Source organism: Phodopus roborovskii, unplaced genomic scaffold (genome assembly GCF_943737965.1).
Source record: "Phodopus roborovskii unplaced genomic scaffold, PHOROB, whole genome shotgun sequence".
Classification (NCBI taxonomy): domain Eukaryota; kingdom Metazoa; phylum Chordata; class Mammalia; order Rodentia; family Cricetidae; genus Phodopus; species Phodopus roborovskii.
The window spans coordinates 33,117,485-33,134,903 of NW_026126541.1; the positions used below are offsets into that span (position 1 = coordinate 33,117,485).

General features: G+C 42.1%; 1 protein-coding gene across 1 annotated transcript in view; it reads left to right on the plus strand.

Moving 5' to 3' along the window:
• The window catches only part of Pgm5 (phosphoglucomutase 5), a 148,993-nt gene that overhangs the window by 111,890 nt on the left and 19,684 nt on the right, over positions 1-17,419 (plus strand). The window contains exon 10 of the mRNA XM_051199775.1: positions 14,522-14,656. Coding sequence (XP_051055732.1) covers positions 14,522-14,656 — 135 coding nt within the window. The remainder of the gene's footprint in view (positions 1-14,521; positions 14,657-17,419) is intronic.

The following is a 17,419-nucleotide window of genomic DNA, read 5'->3' on the forward strand; positions in this document are numbered from 1 at the left end:
GGCCCAGTTGAGTGATCCCAGGGTAGTAGGTGTTTGTAGTTACCTCTCATTTGGTCTAAGTTCAACTTATTAGAGGAAGGAATTAGATAATGTACATGGATTTCAACAAAACCTGTTAAACAAAAGTTTTGCTCGTTGTTTCATATAAAAATTATCTGCTAGTTGTTGTTATTTGCTTGTTTGTTTATTTTGTTTATTGTAAAGACAGAGTTTTTCTGTAATAGCCCTGGAACTCATTCTGTAGACCAGGCTGACCTTGAACTCCCAGAGATCTACCTGCTTCTGCCTCCTGAGTGCTGGGATTAAAGGTGCTCTGAAGTAACCAGTGCCTCATGAGACTGCTGGGAATTCCACCGGCAACTTTGAAGTATGTGGTCAGGAAGTCGTGGTCAGGAAGTATAAGGACTGGCATAATTCTTCCATCTTTAAAAAAGTCAAAATTTTAAATTCTAATTTCTGACTTTATTTCCCTTCTAGTTGCTGTGACAAAAAGCACTGATAACAATGACTTAGGGGAGCAAGGATTCATTTGATTCACAGTTCCAGGGTGTAGCAGAGGTGTCATAGCCCAAACAGTCCTTTCTTCTGTTTTATAACACATGTATTCCATTATTCTCTCTTGTTCCCTCCCCCTTTAGATTTCTTCCTCCCCTCATAGATCTCTTTCAAATTCTCTTACACACATAAATTTTAATCTAGACTTCACATATAAAAGGAACCATGGGTACCTTGTCTAAATCTGGCTTATTTCACTTAACATAATGATCTCCAGTTCTATTCATTCTCCTGCAGATGTAATAATTTCATTTTTATTTGCAGTTGAATGAAATTTCATTTTGTATACATACAAAATTTTATTTATCCATTTATCTGTGAATGGACATCTAGGGTAGTTTCATATCTAGCCTGATATATGTAGTACAGCAATATATTTGGATGTAAAAGTATCTCTGGAGTATGATGATTTAGAATCCTTTTGGTATATACCTAGAATTGCAGAACTGACTACAAGGTAGTTCTGATTTTAGTTTTTTGGGGAAATTTCCATGCTATTTTCATAGTGGATGTTCTAGTTTACACTCTTACCAGTAATGGATGAGGTGTCTTCTTTCTCTACATTCTCACCAAAATCAATCAATAAAAAATATTTTTTGAGACCAGTTCTCACATTGTAGCTCAGGCTGTCTTGGGATTCACAATATATTCTAGGCTGGCCTTGAACTTGCCGAGTCAACTGCCTAGCTTTCTGCCCCCCTTTTTCTTTAACCATTTCTTTTTTTAGAATTTCATACTTGACTATTGTACTTATATCATTTCTCACTCTTTCCCCTCTGCAACTCCTCCCATGTCTCAGGCCTCCCCATTCCCCAAATTCCAAATTCATGACTTCCTTTTCTTTAAATATTATTGTTACACATAGTGTGTGTGTGTGTGTGTGTGTGTGTGTGTGTGTGTGTGTGTGTGATATAATAAACACGATGAGTCCACTTAGTTTTGCTCATATGTACATCATTTAGGGCTAACCACTTGGGATTGGATAACCTAACAGGGTCTGGTCCTGGGAGAAGATTGATTATCCTCTTAATAGCCATTAGTGAACTATAACTGTTCATCCAAAGATGGGACCCTGTAGGATTTCCCCATCTACTTTGGGAAGTTGGCTGGAGTTGTCATTGTACAGGTCTTGTTGAGGTGACCACATTGTGAAGATTTCATGGGTACAATTCTTTGTGACATACAGAAGACACATGTTGGTCCTTACATGTTGATCTCATAGTCTTTCCGCACCTTTTCATGGCATTTCCTGAGCCGTAGGTGTAGGGGTTGTGCTATAGAGGCATCAATTGTGATGGGTATCCCACAGTCAGTTGTTCTCTTTGTTTCAACAAGTTGTGGATTTCTGTATTGGCTACTGTCTACTGCAAAAAGAAGTACCTTTAATGTGGGGTGAAAGCTATGCTTACTTGTGGGTATAAGGCTAAGTATTTAGAATGCAGTTGGGAATTATACTGGTTTAGGAAAGTGGCAGTAGTAGGTTCTCCTCTAAAGTCCATGACCTCACGTGTCACAGTTAGTTGGCTAGGTTTACACAGCCAGGCATGAACTCCCTTGTATTGAGGGGACCTTAAATTCGATTAGGTGATCTTCCACCTTCTTGATGAATTTCTTATTTGCTCTCCCTATGGTACCCTATCTGAGAAAATAAAAATAACAAATGACTACATCACATAGTTACTGGGAAAATTAAATACTACCTGTGAATTCTTGCCATAAAAGGAACATTGGTAAATAATTAATTAAGCTTATTAAGGAACCCTGAGAACACCGGGGATATAATGGTGGTTGAACATTGTACTGCCTTGACCTCCCCCTCCCCCCCAACACTGTAACAAAGGAAACAGAAAGAACACCCTGTGATGGAGAGATCTGGGCATTTGATGAGCCACATAAAATAAGAAAAGCAAAGGAAAGGTAGACTTGTCAGGGTGTTCTGTGAAGATAGGAGCAGGCCTCTGGTGTCTGAGTCATCTCTCAGTGATTCAACTCACATACTCCCTCCCCTCCATCGCCCCTCCCCCACCAACACATAGGTCTGACTCAGAAAGGGAATGGTTCTTATGAGGCAGCTTGGTCCTCCCTTTTTGTCCTTAATTTAAGGTCAGAGTCAGGAAACAGATAACAGGGAAAAGCCATTCCACATGCATCTCTAGAGATAAAATTGAAATGCTTTCCCAACCAAATTGAAGCTAAAATCCTGTTGTGGTGATAAGTCCCTGGACAGCCCAAAGGCTGTGGAAATATCTAGGGATGTTTGTCCTGCCTGAAACCCTGCAAGGGTCATGCCAGAGGCAAGAAGGAAGCCCTGAAGCACTCCACCCCATCTTGAATTCCAAGGGCATCCTCTACCCTGAGTGGCTTTCCAGACATCATGGGATTTGCTATGACTGATTTTAAGATGCCCGGTGTTTATTCAGAACCAAGAGTCTATTGGATTTAGACATCACAATTTAATAAGGTATGGTGCCACTACTGATCTTCTGTATTGTTTTTGGGGGATCTGTCACTGTTTATTCTCAGGTAAAATCGAGTCACAAGAGTGTGACTAATGCTGCTTTCTTCAAATATGAGTGGGAAAAAAATAAGCAAATAGTTACAATGTGAGTAGGGGAGCAGTTTGATCAAATTACTGAGTAGTTTAAGATGTTTCCAGTGTATGCCCTGTAACAAGATGAGGGAAAGTTTGGCAAGCCCTGGGGGTATGAATCTTGCTTCAAGGGTGAATTTGTTGTGCAGATATCTGGGGCACCATTGGTACTGGGTCTCTCTCCCATTTACCACCAACATCCCAGGGAACTTTTTAGTATCAAGAGAGTCTCCTACCATTGCCTCATCCCATCTACCTGTAGCCTCAGTCCTATACCCTTGGTGCCTACAACTATGAGACTCTCCAGTGCTAACAGTATGAAAATTTTAGTCTTAGTCCTATAAATGAAGGGCAGTTAGGAAAAATGATAACACACCAAGAGCTGGCACATTGCCACCATGGTGGCCCCAAGTCAGAACTATAACCTATATCAAGAAAATTTGTTCTTAAATGAAAAAACTTGATAATTCAGGAACACAACTTAAGCAGCAGGGACTTTTTTTTTCTCCCTATCCATCCAAATCTTCTGTATTTCCATTTAGCAGGCTCAAAAAATCAGAAAATCCTATTGGTAGTGAATAACAGTTCAGCTGATATTTAAAGCTTGGTGTAAATAACTGTGTACCAGCTAGCTAATCAAATCCAGTTTGCTTACGTGTAACTCCAGGCTAATTCTAGGCACATTAATACTTCATGTTATGTAGGCTGCATGGAAACAGTTAGATGTTCTCCTCAGCCTGAAGAGGAAGAAATTCATTCAGAGGAACATTTGTTTCCAGCCTTGTTATTTTAACACTTAGGAACCAGGTCTGTCCTTTTTAATGTCAGTATTTAGGAACAATAAAGAACATACACTGGGAGTCTGGAGATCACACTACAGTTATGGGACATGGTGCTGGACTTTGTCCTTAGGTACCACCATCCTCTCTACCCCCCATCCAGAGATGTTTACTGAGCTACCAGCGTCTATTACATTATGCAAAGGCCACTGAATGATGTTAGCTGAGGATACTGGAGCCCCAAAGCCAAGGGCTTCTCTTTCTAGGGATAACTGATCCATTATCAGCATCACCTGCCAATTTCAGTCACATTATTATTGATGGTGAATCACCTGAGAGACTCTAACAGTGGCATCCAACCATCATTCTATCACGTGCCATTTAGTGGAGTATGGTTTGTGCATCTAGAAGCAGAATGTTGGAAGTGATTCAGTTGGAATGGTGAGCCACCAATAAAACTTATTTAAGTCTGAAAGTTGGCACTTAGACCCTTCTGTGTGGAGTAACAGAAGTGTGTAGTTACCATACTAGGTATAGTGTGGTGTTGAAAAACAATCCCTGTGATAAATATGAATTCCTGTCCTAACTTAGGAAAATATGGAGAAGGTAGTTAAAGTCATGATTTCATGCTCTTACCCATTGGAAGTGTATTTACCACACAGTTGCTGTATGCCACCCAGCCCTCAAGGTAACTTAATGTTGAACTTGTAATTATTCTAGAATTTATTGAACAGTGATATTGAGAAAGAGCTTAGTTGGGCATGCATATTGGAGGAAATAATGTTGACCAGGATTCAAGAAAGCTCTTCAGAGGGAGATAATGGTTAAGCCATGCCCAGGAGATCAAGCAGGAGCTGGCCCAGGTGAGATTACTGCATCATATTCTATGACTAAATAGGCTTCTTAGTGGGACATCTTAGAAACTATTGAAAAAATATTTTCTATTATACAGTTTCCCTGAAATTTTCCTATTTGCCCTTCAAGGATGAAACACATAGTCAGTTCTTTATAATTACCTACTTGTTACTGCTATGAGCATAGAGCGATGGGAACATGGTTTCTTATTAGTTGGGAGCCCCCTCCATTTCTACTTCTAGAGAATTCAGTTAAAATAAATGAACCTCTCCTGGAAAAGACTGGGAGGTTTAGAGCTGTCTTTTAAACTGTGAGGAACATTTAAGTGTTCTTCACCACAGGAACTTCCTACTGAAATGCTAATGTCTCTTTATGCTCAGCAAGAAACAGTGCAGAAGGCAAGGCCACATAGCTCCACAGGAACTAAGGAAGGAAGTGTTGCTGTGACTGGAGTGGAAAGCATTTCTGAATCCAGAGTCTCCCAGACCCATGGCCAGTGTGGTGTGGAGGGAACAGGGATGAGCAATAATTCTAGTCAAGAAATGGACGCATGTGTGTGATCTGTTTCTACTGGCTTGCATTGATGGTTAGGATTTTGATGAGGAAAACCCAAGCAAGCTTCTCATCGCTTAAGGTAGCATTTGCTAGCTTGGTGCTTTGAAAGAATATCTAAGGGTGGTCCCTTTGGCTTTGATTTTACCCAGATAATGCTTTTGTTTTATTTATTTTTTATTTTACATGTCCATCCCAGTTCCCTCTCCCTCCCTCCCTCTTACCCTCTCTGCCCCCTTGCATGCACCCTGACCACCCTCCCCTCCCATCCCTCCACCCCAATTTTACATGTAGGGCAATGCCATCCAGGTGGGGTCATGTAAATCTGTCAAGTTATTTGAAGTAGGGACTAGGACTTCTCTCCTGTCTCTAGGTTAAGGAGTATCCCTCCATGGGGAATGTGTCCACAAGGTCCTTTTGTGCACCAGGAATACATCCTGGTTCCACTGTCTGAGGTCCCTTAGACTGCTCAGTCCTTCTAGCTGAGACCCATTATTCAGGGGGGCCTGAGTCAGTCCCATGCTGGATTCCCAGCTATCAGTCTGGGGGCCTGTTAGCTCCTCCTTGTTCGGGTCAGCTGTCTCTATGTGTTTCTGCAACCTGGTCTTGTCCTCTCCCTCCGCATCTGGATTCTAGTTTGACTCAGTGTTTAGTTATGGGTGTTTGCTTCTGTTTCCAACACGTCTAGATGGGAGCTCCATGATGGTGGATAAGTTAGTTGTTGATCTCACTATCCGGGAAGGACATTTTTGGTAGCCTTTCCACGGTTGCTCAAATTGTTAGTTGGCGGCAGTGTTGTAGGTCTCTAGACCTTTCTTTAGGTTCAGTTTTCTCTTCAAACCAATAATGGATTCCTCTTTTATGTTTGTTCTCTCTCTCTCTCTCTCTCTCTCTCTCTCTCTCTGTCTCTGTCTCTGTCTCTCTCTCTCTTGTCTTCTATTCCTACCCTGACTCAATCTTCCTAGTTGCATGTTCTTTCTTTCATTCTTTCTAATTGTTGGCCCCACAAGGACTTGTTGGTTATTTAAAAATAAAAAAATAAAAATCCTGAATGAGAATGGTCCCCATAGGCTCATACATTTGAATGGTTTGTCTGTAGTAGTGGAACTGTTTGGGAAGGACTAGGAGGTGTGGCTATGAAGGGGGTAGGTCACTGGAGATGGACTTGGAGGTTTCATAAGTCCACATTATCCCCTGTTCCCTGTTACTAAGCAGCTCTCTTCTCTCTCTCTCTCTCTCTCTCTCTCTCTCTCTCTCTCTCTCTCTCTCTCTCTGCCTCATGCTTCTGGATCAGGTATAAGCACTTAGGTCCTGTTCCAGTTCCATGCCTTCTTGCCTGCTGCTATGATCCCTGCCATGATGGTCACATACTTTAACCCTCTGGAACCCTAAGTCCCTGATCTATATGCTCTCTTTTATAAGTTGCCTTGGTCATGGTGTTTTGTCACAGCAGTAGAAAAGTACTAAAATAAAGCCTAAATGAGAATGTGTCTCTGGGCATAAGTGTGCAGTCAAAGCACTGGACAAAGAACCCTAGCCTAATGGGAAAGGTGAAGCCAAAGTCCACAGCTAGGCAAGAAGGAGAGATGTTTTTGTGTCCCTTTCCCACCTGGGGGGGGGTGTCTCGTTTTGTAATTCATACAAAGGCCCTGTACGGACTAGCTGCTGCCTTACTCAATTATTTTTGAATTCATGTTTCCAATTAAGTCTATGACTTAAATAAAGGAAACTAGGCAACTCCGTGTTTGTTGTGTGTGTTCCATCTAAATCCCCTGCTCTATGGACTGCATGCTTTCTTCTACAAAATATGGTTCAGATATTACATGGCGATGTTTTCACCTTGACGCTTTCCAGATAAATGGCTGGGATTTCCTGTGGGAGATAACATCCACATTAGGCCTAGACTATCTTCCAAGGTTGTCCTGCCTCCAGCTCACATGCCTCATGTGGCCAACTGACTGCACATGTGACGTTGTACCAGATTTCAGGGCCATATGCTGTTTTCCCCTGGAATTCATCCTACATCAGCATTTGAGTAAGTCAGAGGCTGCCAATAGTTGTTGGTAACACACAGTTCCTCCTCCTGCCTGGCTGCAACATGTCCTATAGTCTCCAAGCTAACATCTGGAGGCTATGCATGGATTTAGCAACTAGCAGATCTCTCTGCCTTGATTTACATGTGGGTTTTAAAAAAAGAAAAAACACCCAAACAACAACCCCTCCAACATTCGTTTATCAAACATTTGTCAGACGCTTACTCTGCATAAGGCTCTGAGCCAGCTTTGAGGCACACCAAGCAGGAGAAATTGGTCAGATGTTTGCATGAGAAGTGATGCATGAGCGTGAGTTCTTTCATGTGGGGTAGCGTCCTCCCATGTCAAAAGCACCCCCCCCCTAGTCAGAAGACCTAGAGGCTCTTACTCACTGTGTTACTACACTGAGCCAGTTTTTGACAATTTCCTTTCTTCTCTATAAGCAGAAGAAATGGCCAGGAACACACCTGAAGGTCCTCAGGTCTTTAAGTGTCCAATGACTATTAACAAATGAGCATTTTATTGCTGAAGAAGCCATTTCAGCGGCAGACATGGGGAATATAATTGGAAGGACACTGAAAAAAACCAACAGTGATTTTCAACATTCTGAAAACTAATCTTAATTCTGCCTAATTTTTAAGCTCAGCAGGAAAAGGCACTTGCCAACATTTCTGATGATCTAAGTTCAATCCCCAGGACCCACATGATAGAACCAACTTCCAAAAGTTGTCCTCTGGCCTCCACTTAGGCACTATGGCTCATGCACATAGCCCCCCCCCCAACGGCAGCACAATAATCATAAATATAATACAAATAAACAAGCATGCACTATTATAGCATGAAGGTTTTATTTGGTAATCCTATTCAGAATCATTCAACTCTCTGTTATGATGACTGATACTTTACCAAGCACTTTTCAAACACAGTTTCTGATATGATGCTCGGATCCACTCGGTACCCAAGGCCGGGCTATTTTTCATCCAAGTTAGGAAACTAAGGCTTAGAGAGCTTAAATTACGTACTCAAGACCACTAGCTAGCAAGTGGCCAAGCCAAAATTCTAGCTAGTTGCAATTCCTGAACCTTCTCCAAACTGCATGTGCACAGTAAATCAAAGAGGGGCAAATCTGAGAAATTAAAAAAAAAAAAAAAAGAAAGAAAGAAAGAAAAAGAAACAGAAACAGAATGTAGCAGTGGTGTCTGGATGCTGATGGGGTATTTGTGTAGAGAGAGCTGTGTGCAGTAGGTGATATTGCAACAGATCTAGGGTGGATCCAACTTTGCTCTCAGCAATGAGGTGTGCACGACAGGCAAATGTAAGGCAGGGACTTTATACCACCCAGCTCCATAATTTATCCTATCTGCTAAGGGAGACAAGCACCCTCTTCTGTGTGGGCGTGTGCATGCATGTGTGCGTGCGTGCGTGTGTGCCTGTGTTTGTGTGTGTGTGTGTGTGTGTGTGTGTGTGTGTGTATCATAGCTGTGTGTCATTGTGACATTTTAGCTACTGCAGCTACAGAGGAGTCATCCACTTCTTCATGGCTATTCTAGGAATTCCTTAGAATATTATGCTAAAATCTAAAAACCGACATGTAACATAACCCAGGCATCTGCAGCATGAGGCAAGGGAAATCACAGAAAAGACATTATTGCAGTGGTCTTGATTGCAACATCCAATTCACCCAGAGAGTCACTAAATCCCAGTCAGTGCCCAAGGGACTCCCTATACAAATTCAATCACTGTGTCTGGGCCAAGGCCCAGTTCCCCACCCAGATAACTCCAGCATGCAGCGAAGTTTGCAGTCTGTCCACAATTGCACAGCCAGGAAGCCATGATGGTTCAACTTCCATCACTTTAGACAAACTTGCTTTGTTTTTAGCATGTTGTAGCAATAAAGGATGGGTCAATAAGTGTAGGATGCTGACTTATTTGTAATGTGCTGGTGGTTTCTATCTGTATTAACAGCTACCTTCTCAGGTGGAGCCATCAGCCTCAGTTCATCATAAAGAATGCACATTTTCCTAAAGCTAAAGGTCAAAGACCCTTCCAGGACTGCCTGGTAATGTCCCTAGCATTGCTCACTCTTGACCATGTAGTGACATTAACTAACAAGTGTTTATGGAGGGCCTGCTCTGTGGCTAGCATTGTCCTGACTCTAGCTAAAGTGCAGGTGAACAGGGTGTGTGCCTGTCTTCCTGTCAGAGTTAATGAACGATCTGAAGGCAAAACACAGTAGGGCAAACACTTTAGTGTCAAGTTGCCATAGGACCTTGTTTTATCCCTTTGCTCTGGGCCCTTGTCTGACCAAGAGGATTTATGGCATCAGAAACACATAATAAAGCTGTTAGACTATAAACAAGAAACAGAAATAAAGACTGGGGAATGTATAAGTTAGAATGCCAAGAACAGAAGAAGAAAAACTCATAGCTTCACGAGTTATGGAGATCCACTTGGACTCAACTTCAAGTTTAGTGTTAAGTGTCCTGGCAGCCATATTGAGAAGGGAAATATGGTTAGTTACAAAGTGTTTATTGTCAGAAAGCAAAAGACGACCAGTTCCTCAGGGAAGGAAAGGCTTTCAAAACATTTGGCTTGTGAGAGAATGTCTCATATCTAGTTTCATACCGTCTTTGACAATATTCCTACAGGACTGGGAAAGTGGACATTATTTATTTATTTATTTATTTATTTATTTATTTATTTTTCTTATTTTATGTGTTGATCCCAGTTCCCTCTTCCTTCCTCTCTCCCTCCCTTTTTCCCTCCCTCCCATGCCCCCTCACCCTCCCATCCCATTCTCCCCTCCCCCACTCCACAGGGAGGGTGGTGCCTTCCAGGAGGGGTCAACAAAATCTGTCAAGTCATTTGGAGTAGGGACTAGGACTTCTCTCCTGTCTCTAGGTTAAGGGAGTATCCCTCCATGGGGGGATGTGTCCCCAAAGTCCTTTCGTGCACCAGGGATGCTTCCTGGTTCCACTGTCAGAGGTCCCTTAGACTGCTCAGGCTTTCTAACTGAGACCCACAATTAGGGGATCTGAATCAGTCCAATGTTGGATTCCCAGCTATCAGTCTGGGGGGCCCATTAGCTTCTCCTTGTTCAGGTAAGCTGTCTCTATGTGTTTCTGCAGCCTGGTCTTGTCCTCCCCTCTCTGCATCTGGATTCCAGTTCAGCTCAGTGTTTACTAGTGGGTGTTTGCTTCTGCTTCCATCAGCTACTAGATGAGGGCTCTATGATGGTAGATAAGTTAGTCATCAATCTCATTTTCAGGGAAAGGCATTTATGGTAGCCTTTCCACTGTTGCTCAGATTGTTAGTTGGGGTCAGTCTTGTAGGTCTCTGGACATTTCTCTAGAGTCAGTTTTCTCTTCAAACCTATAATGGCTCCCTCTTTTATGGTATTGCTCTCTCTTTTTTCTCTCATCTATTCCTCCCCTGACTCAATCTTCCTAGTCCCACGTGCTTTCTTCTCCTCCCCTTCTCTTTCTCCTAGCTCCCTCTCCACTCACTGCCCTCCACCCTCTCTTGCTCTGAGGATCTTATTCCTTTCCCCTCCTGTGAGGGACCTTGTATGAATCTCTTAGATTCCTCCTTGTATCCTAGTTTCCCTGGCAGTGTGAACTATAGGCTGGTGATCCTTTCTCTTTGTCTAAAATCCATATATGAGTTGAGTACATACCATGTTCCTCTTTTTGTGACCGGGTTACCTCATTCAGGGTGGTTTTCTTCAAGTTCCATCCATTTGCCTGCTAATTTCAAGATTCTATTATAAGACGGTGTGGTATAACAGCTTGCACTAAGAGTGAGAATGGCAAATTAAAATTCCATTCATTAAATGGTGGTCAGAAGTCAACAGTTTTGGGTCAGATATAGTCCAGATGCATCTATAGCTAGAATTTGAACACCTGGGAAATGAATGGGTTGAATCCCCTGATGACAATCTTCATCACCATCATTTCTCCCTACTGAAATTTTGATGTGGCAGGTGGCCGCATTTTCTATGCTCTACTATAAGGCTGAAGGGTAAATATTCCAGGCTGTGCATGATGTAACTGTTTATACCCAAGGCCAGCAAACGCTTTTGTAGAGAACTGTATAATACATATTTTAGGCCTTATGCACTAGAAGATCTCTGCCACAATTATTAGTCTCTAAAACTATACTAGGAAAATAGCTATAGGCTGCCCCTAACTGAATGGACATAGTTGTGTCCCAATAAAACTTGATTTAAAACAAAACAAACAGAGGGTGTGACAAGTTTCACCAACCTTTGAAATAACCTGAACAACAACAAACGAAGGAAAAGCATATTGTCATTGTTGTTGTAGTGAAATTAAGGAATGATAAGAAGCTTGACAACTCTTGTTTAATAGTGACTTTGGCTTTACTGTTTAGTTCATAGTAATGGTGGATTCATGCTAGAAAAAAAAAACATGGTTCATGTATGGACTGCAAAGTCATTACGCTCATTGAAGAAACATGCAGATCTCAAAGAAATCAATCTAACTCTTCACATGTAGAAGTGGTACTCACCAGACATGGTATATTAGTTCTGTTGCTTGTCCCCAAGACCAAATACCTGAGAAGAAGTGACTGAAGAGGGGGATGGTTAATTTTGTATCACAATTGCTATAGATACAATTCATCCTGGAGGAGAAAGCCTGGCAGCAGGAATATAAGGCTACATTCTGGGTAATGCTGATGCTTCGATGTCTTTTCTCATTTTAACTCATTGGGGTTAAAGCCAAAAGATGGTGTTCCCCACATGCAGAGTGGGTCTTTCCTCCTCAGAGGATCATTTCTGGAAACAATCTTACAGATGCACCCTCAGAAATGTGTCTCTTAGGTAATTCTAAGTGAAGTCAACTACAGATATTAACCTTACACATAGATACAACATTGCAATGTAGAGGTAGGGTTGGTCTGAAAAGTCATGCATTCCATGCAGAGAACTGTGATGTTGATTGCCTGTAAGGGCAAACAGCCCTAATTCTCAATTAAGCTCTTACAGTTGGTGTTCTAGAAGGAGAGATGATGGTAAGTTATTCTCAGTAGGCAGATACACACCATTCACTCAGATATCATTTCTTCAAACTATCTTCTTTTCTGCTAATTACTAGTGATCTTCTACGTGTATAGCATTCAGTATAAACAGTGGAGGTGTGATTTCTTTTCTAAAGGCTTAGTTATGAACTTACTACAAATTGATGATTCAACATGACTTGAAATCCTGTATACTTTCCACTGGCCATAAACAAACCCAGGAGATTCATTGTGTGACGGGATCTGTCTCAAAGACTTGAGTCTGGGAAAGGACCAGAAAAGGTGGCTCCCAAGTTCTTTGACACTTGCAAATACAGGTGTGTTAAGTACCTCAGTCTTACAACTGCTTTAATCAACTTATAAACAAGCCATGCATAATCCTGGGAGTGATGAAGTGTGTACTGGTGTGGCCCATATTGGGACAATGAGAATGTATGCTTCAACATCATTAACAGTTTTGAAAGCATTGGTGAAAACTTAACTGTGAGCACATCTGTGGGACTTCCAGGGGCTTGTGATGGGTTTGACCATCATTTGCAGCAGGCATTTTTGGATTCTCCATGTTCACTGTTCATTTTGTGTGCTCCATTTGGGATTTGTTGACCATTCACCTCTTTGGTGAAAAAAAGGTAGCTAGCTAAGAAATGAGATTTCGATGATTGTGATGGATGACTCCAGGCTTATGAAGGACAAACATTGTGTCTTTACCTTCATATACCTAGGACATAGCCTCACACTTATTCCATGGGGCCACTTTCATATGTTAACCCAATGAGTAAAAACTAGTACTTGGTTGCCAACACAGGAGCTGATTCCATTGGTTTGTGTTTAACAACTCTAAACAAAACAAAAGCTTTGTGTTTGGGCATTGGGACAAACCTTTAAAAAGCAGAAAACCCTGCAGGTACCCTCCTGTATCAAATGTGGTCAGGTCTGGAGTGGGGTACGGAACTGGCATTCAGATTCACACAGCAGGAATGGTATGATTTTAGTAATACTGGTTCGTAGCCAGCAGGACTGGAGGCCAGGGACATTTCCATGATAAATTACTTAGGGAAAATGTCTGATATCGAGGTCATCTAAGACATCTACTTTTTTTTTTTTTGACATCTACTTTTTATGAGTGGTGACTGGTAGATAATCTGTGGCTTCCTCTTCCTTTCTCTGGTCTCTCTAATGCTTTACTGATCAGACTTGCTTTGTTAGCTGCCTCAGAATGTGTTTTCATCAGTAGTCTGAATTATGATTTTATGGTCATAAAACTATGGCCATATTTTAATTATTCCTGTCATGAATGAGGAAAAAAATACATAGAGTAGGGATGTTCTAAGCCAAAAACAAATGTAATATTTGGTAGCACTTAATTCACCTGGCCACAGCTCTGTCTTGACTCCAACCTGGTGCAAAGCATTTCTAGGTAAGAAAGAAAAGGGCATCTAAGATGATGAGTTTGTTCTCAGCAACACTCACAGTCCAGAGGAGGGGGCAGCTCTGAGCACTTCATTGTGGGGTTCTAAGCCTACCAGTATATGGGGTAGTCTGAACCTTAGAATGAGAAACAGTTACTTAGCATGTTGGTGCACACATGTAATACCAGCTCTTGTAAGGTAGGGACAGTGTCTTGAGTTCAAGGCCCACTTGGGTGACATGACAAGACTCAATATAAAAAAAGGGGGAATGGGTGGGGAGGGAAGGAACAGAATGTTTCTTATTGCAATTGATAATTTGCTTAATGCCTATTGCATTCAGATTTATAAGGGTTACCCCATGGAGTTGAGAACATTTATTAAATGCTATCCTTTCCCAGTTGTCTCCACTGTTTTTTGCACTAGACCAACAAAATCTGAGCATGTGGTCATCGTTTGGCTCTTCAACATCTGCCAACATTAGCCACAAAGCAACAGAAATAGAACCAAGAAACAAATGGGTAACCTCAAATAGCTTTGGGGTTTACCGCAATGTTGTGCTTGAGTGAGCATCCAGAGCCAACTAGAAATTGGCATGGCCGTGGTGGGCTTTGGTGTGTAGAACTGCTCTGATTTCTGCAACATGTATTGATTATCACTGCCCGTGTATTTACTTGTTCACTGAGCCATTTGGGATGTTCTTGGTCTCAGGGCCTGAGGATCATTTTCTCCGATGCATCACGGCTCATATTCCGGCTCAGTTCCTCCAGCGGTGTGCGGGCCACCATCAGACTGTATGCAGAGAGCTACGAGAGGGATCCCAGCGGTCACGACCAGGAACCACAGGTACACGAGCACAGTTCTGCTCTTGGCATTTTGTGTCTTCCCCTAAAGCTCCCATGGACCTTCAATGAAAAGACCTGTTGATAGCTTCAGTGGGAGGTGAGCTGTGTGTGACCTCACATTTAATTCACTTAGCAAAGTGCTTGAGGCAGAAGAACTCTCCAGGATCTAGGATGATTTCAGGCAAGGATTTCCCAAATAATTCACCTCTCTTCAGGGTCCTGAGGCTTAATGTGAATTCCAATAAGAAAAGGTGGATGCGGATTGTATAATAAGAGAGTCAATTTTTTCAGATCCTTTATTGTGTTCATGTAAATTACTAATCTTTAGGTGTTAGGAAAACCCTGGATTGGACCATGACATTGAGGTAACCATACAAATACCACTCTGGGCTTCCTCTCTCAGACTGAGGAAACACAAATATTTTAGCCATAGACCACTGTACTTCTACAATTACTAACACAGCAGATAGACTACAAAAGAACCCACTCCACCATTGGGTGCATCTTGCTGCATTGCTGGGTGCTCTGGTCTCCTTGGTCTCTCTTCTCATATGGTTTTGCAGGTGCTTCCCTAGGTTAAAATGTTAGCTGTGCCTCTTTCTGGAAAGGCGGAGGGGCAGAAATCCATTTCTCATTGCACAGCTGTCCAGGATTTCCAGGTCCATTCTGTCTCCCTGGAGCAATCCCTTTCTCTTTCAGTAATGTAGCTTGGTTGTGCTGGTTTCTTTGGAGAATCTCAAAGAACTTGGTCATCACTGTATTGTGGATTCTTCTACCTGCTCTCATAACTCAAAAACCCATGGAAACAATATCATTCTACACGGGGAAGTAGACGCCTGAGAGTCTTTCTTTGGGTCACCAGGGCATGAGTAGACAGTGCCCGTGATCAGCATTTAGTCCTAGTCTTTCCTCTCAGGAGCTGTCCATGCAGGCATGGGTCATCCTCTGCCAAAATAAATTGTTAGTGAGTACATTTCACCCAAGATAGTACCAAGCCATGCAAGAACTAGATGGAGACTTACTTTCTCTTTCCGAATAAAACTGTCTTCTATAGCTCATGGTGAGAGCCGAGATGAAAGGCAGGAGCTCTGCGCCGGGTGAGGAATGACATCTCTGGCCTCCCCAGCTCTGAGTCACTCTGACTTGAGACTATTTTTTTCTTAGCATTCTTTCCCCAATTTGCACAGCACAAGTGGTTAAGACACTTGCTTATTTTTATTTACCTCCCTGGCTGGACTTCACCCAGGCCATTAGGCCTTCTATACACAAATGCATCTCTGAAGTGGTCCATGAAAGCAAATGTCACTTTTGAAAAAAGGTTTTCTTGAAGCCAAAAATTCTCCACAGGCCTGCTTTTAGATGGTTGTGTGGGCAAATAAAACATGAACAGTGCTTGTTTTAGTTCCCATTACTGCATATTTTCCACCCTGTTGGTGTACTAGTTTGCCAGTCTGAATGGCAGAGGAATCCCTTCCTTAATGATCATAGTCATTTTCTTCTTCTCTAATACAAGAGTCTTTCCCTAGACCCAACTAGACGGGACTCAGTACATTCATTTTAGCTCATGATCTAGCTAAAAAGTTCTGTATTAAAATAGAATTCCTGATTAAAATAGCCTGTATCGTCAACCCACTCACTGAAGCCCTAGTGCATAATACATTGGGATCATGATATAATAGTCAACATTTAGAAGAATTCTAACCCCATAGGGAAAAATGGATGGAGGAGGGAGTTGGGAGGGAGGAGAGGAAAAGGGGGAAGGAGAGAAGGGAGGGAGGCATGGCTGGCTTACCCACATTAATCACTGTTCAGTTTCATCTAGGCCCTTCCATTGGAGATTTTAAGTCTTTTGGGAACTGTTGCTTTGTGGCACAAACGGCTTTTTCTTCTAAGAACCCAGAGAGGATGAAGTTTGGGTTAGCCATTAATAGAGATAAGGCATGCCTCTGAAGCTGCTGGGTCACTACTGACAAGCAGCTTAACATGCAAGGACTGGATTGTACTTTCTTAGATCCTAATTCAGCTTTGTTGCCTAGATTACAGAGAACACACTACTGTGCGTGTGAGCACACACACACACACACACACACACACGTTAAAGAACTCTCTAATCTATAACTCTGTTAAGTAATTGTGTATGTTTTATCCACCTCAATGCAGTAGTCATTTACATTCTAGTTATTTTGTGTGAGGACAGAGTTCCCCTTCAAATGCCGTGCTGGTGTCTGGCTATTTCACTTTGCACGTGGATTGTTTCTTTCTCAGACATTTAAAGCACACGAGGGAGGCAGCTTTAAACATTTACACTTGTTACCTTGAGGAGGAAGTGTTCAAGTTAGCCTCATGACCTAACAAGGAAACCCTATGACTTACATGGGTACTACTCTCGACCCCTACAGCTAGAGTTTTGGCTGTGTCCTTTTGTAGAGGTGATCATGCCATTTAAGTTGATGTCAAGTAACCACTTTGCTGACACAGACTGTTTTAAAATATTCTCTCCATACTTCCCTCTGAGTTGGTGGTGAATGGAGGAAAGGCATGGGCAAGGCCCCAGGAAGGCTTGTGTTTGCACAGCTTTGGATGAAGAGAGAAAACCTCCCCAACAGCAGATGCTGAAAATTCTCACCATTTTCAAATACAGTTACTTTAATTTTTATTGCCGTCAGGCCCCCAATGAGCTCTCCAGCCAGCTGGTGGAAATTTGTAAAAAGGGTCAAGCCAGGATGGATTAAATTCATTGGTAACTAGAAATGGGAGGTGGTTT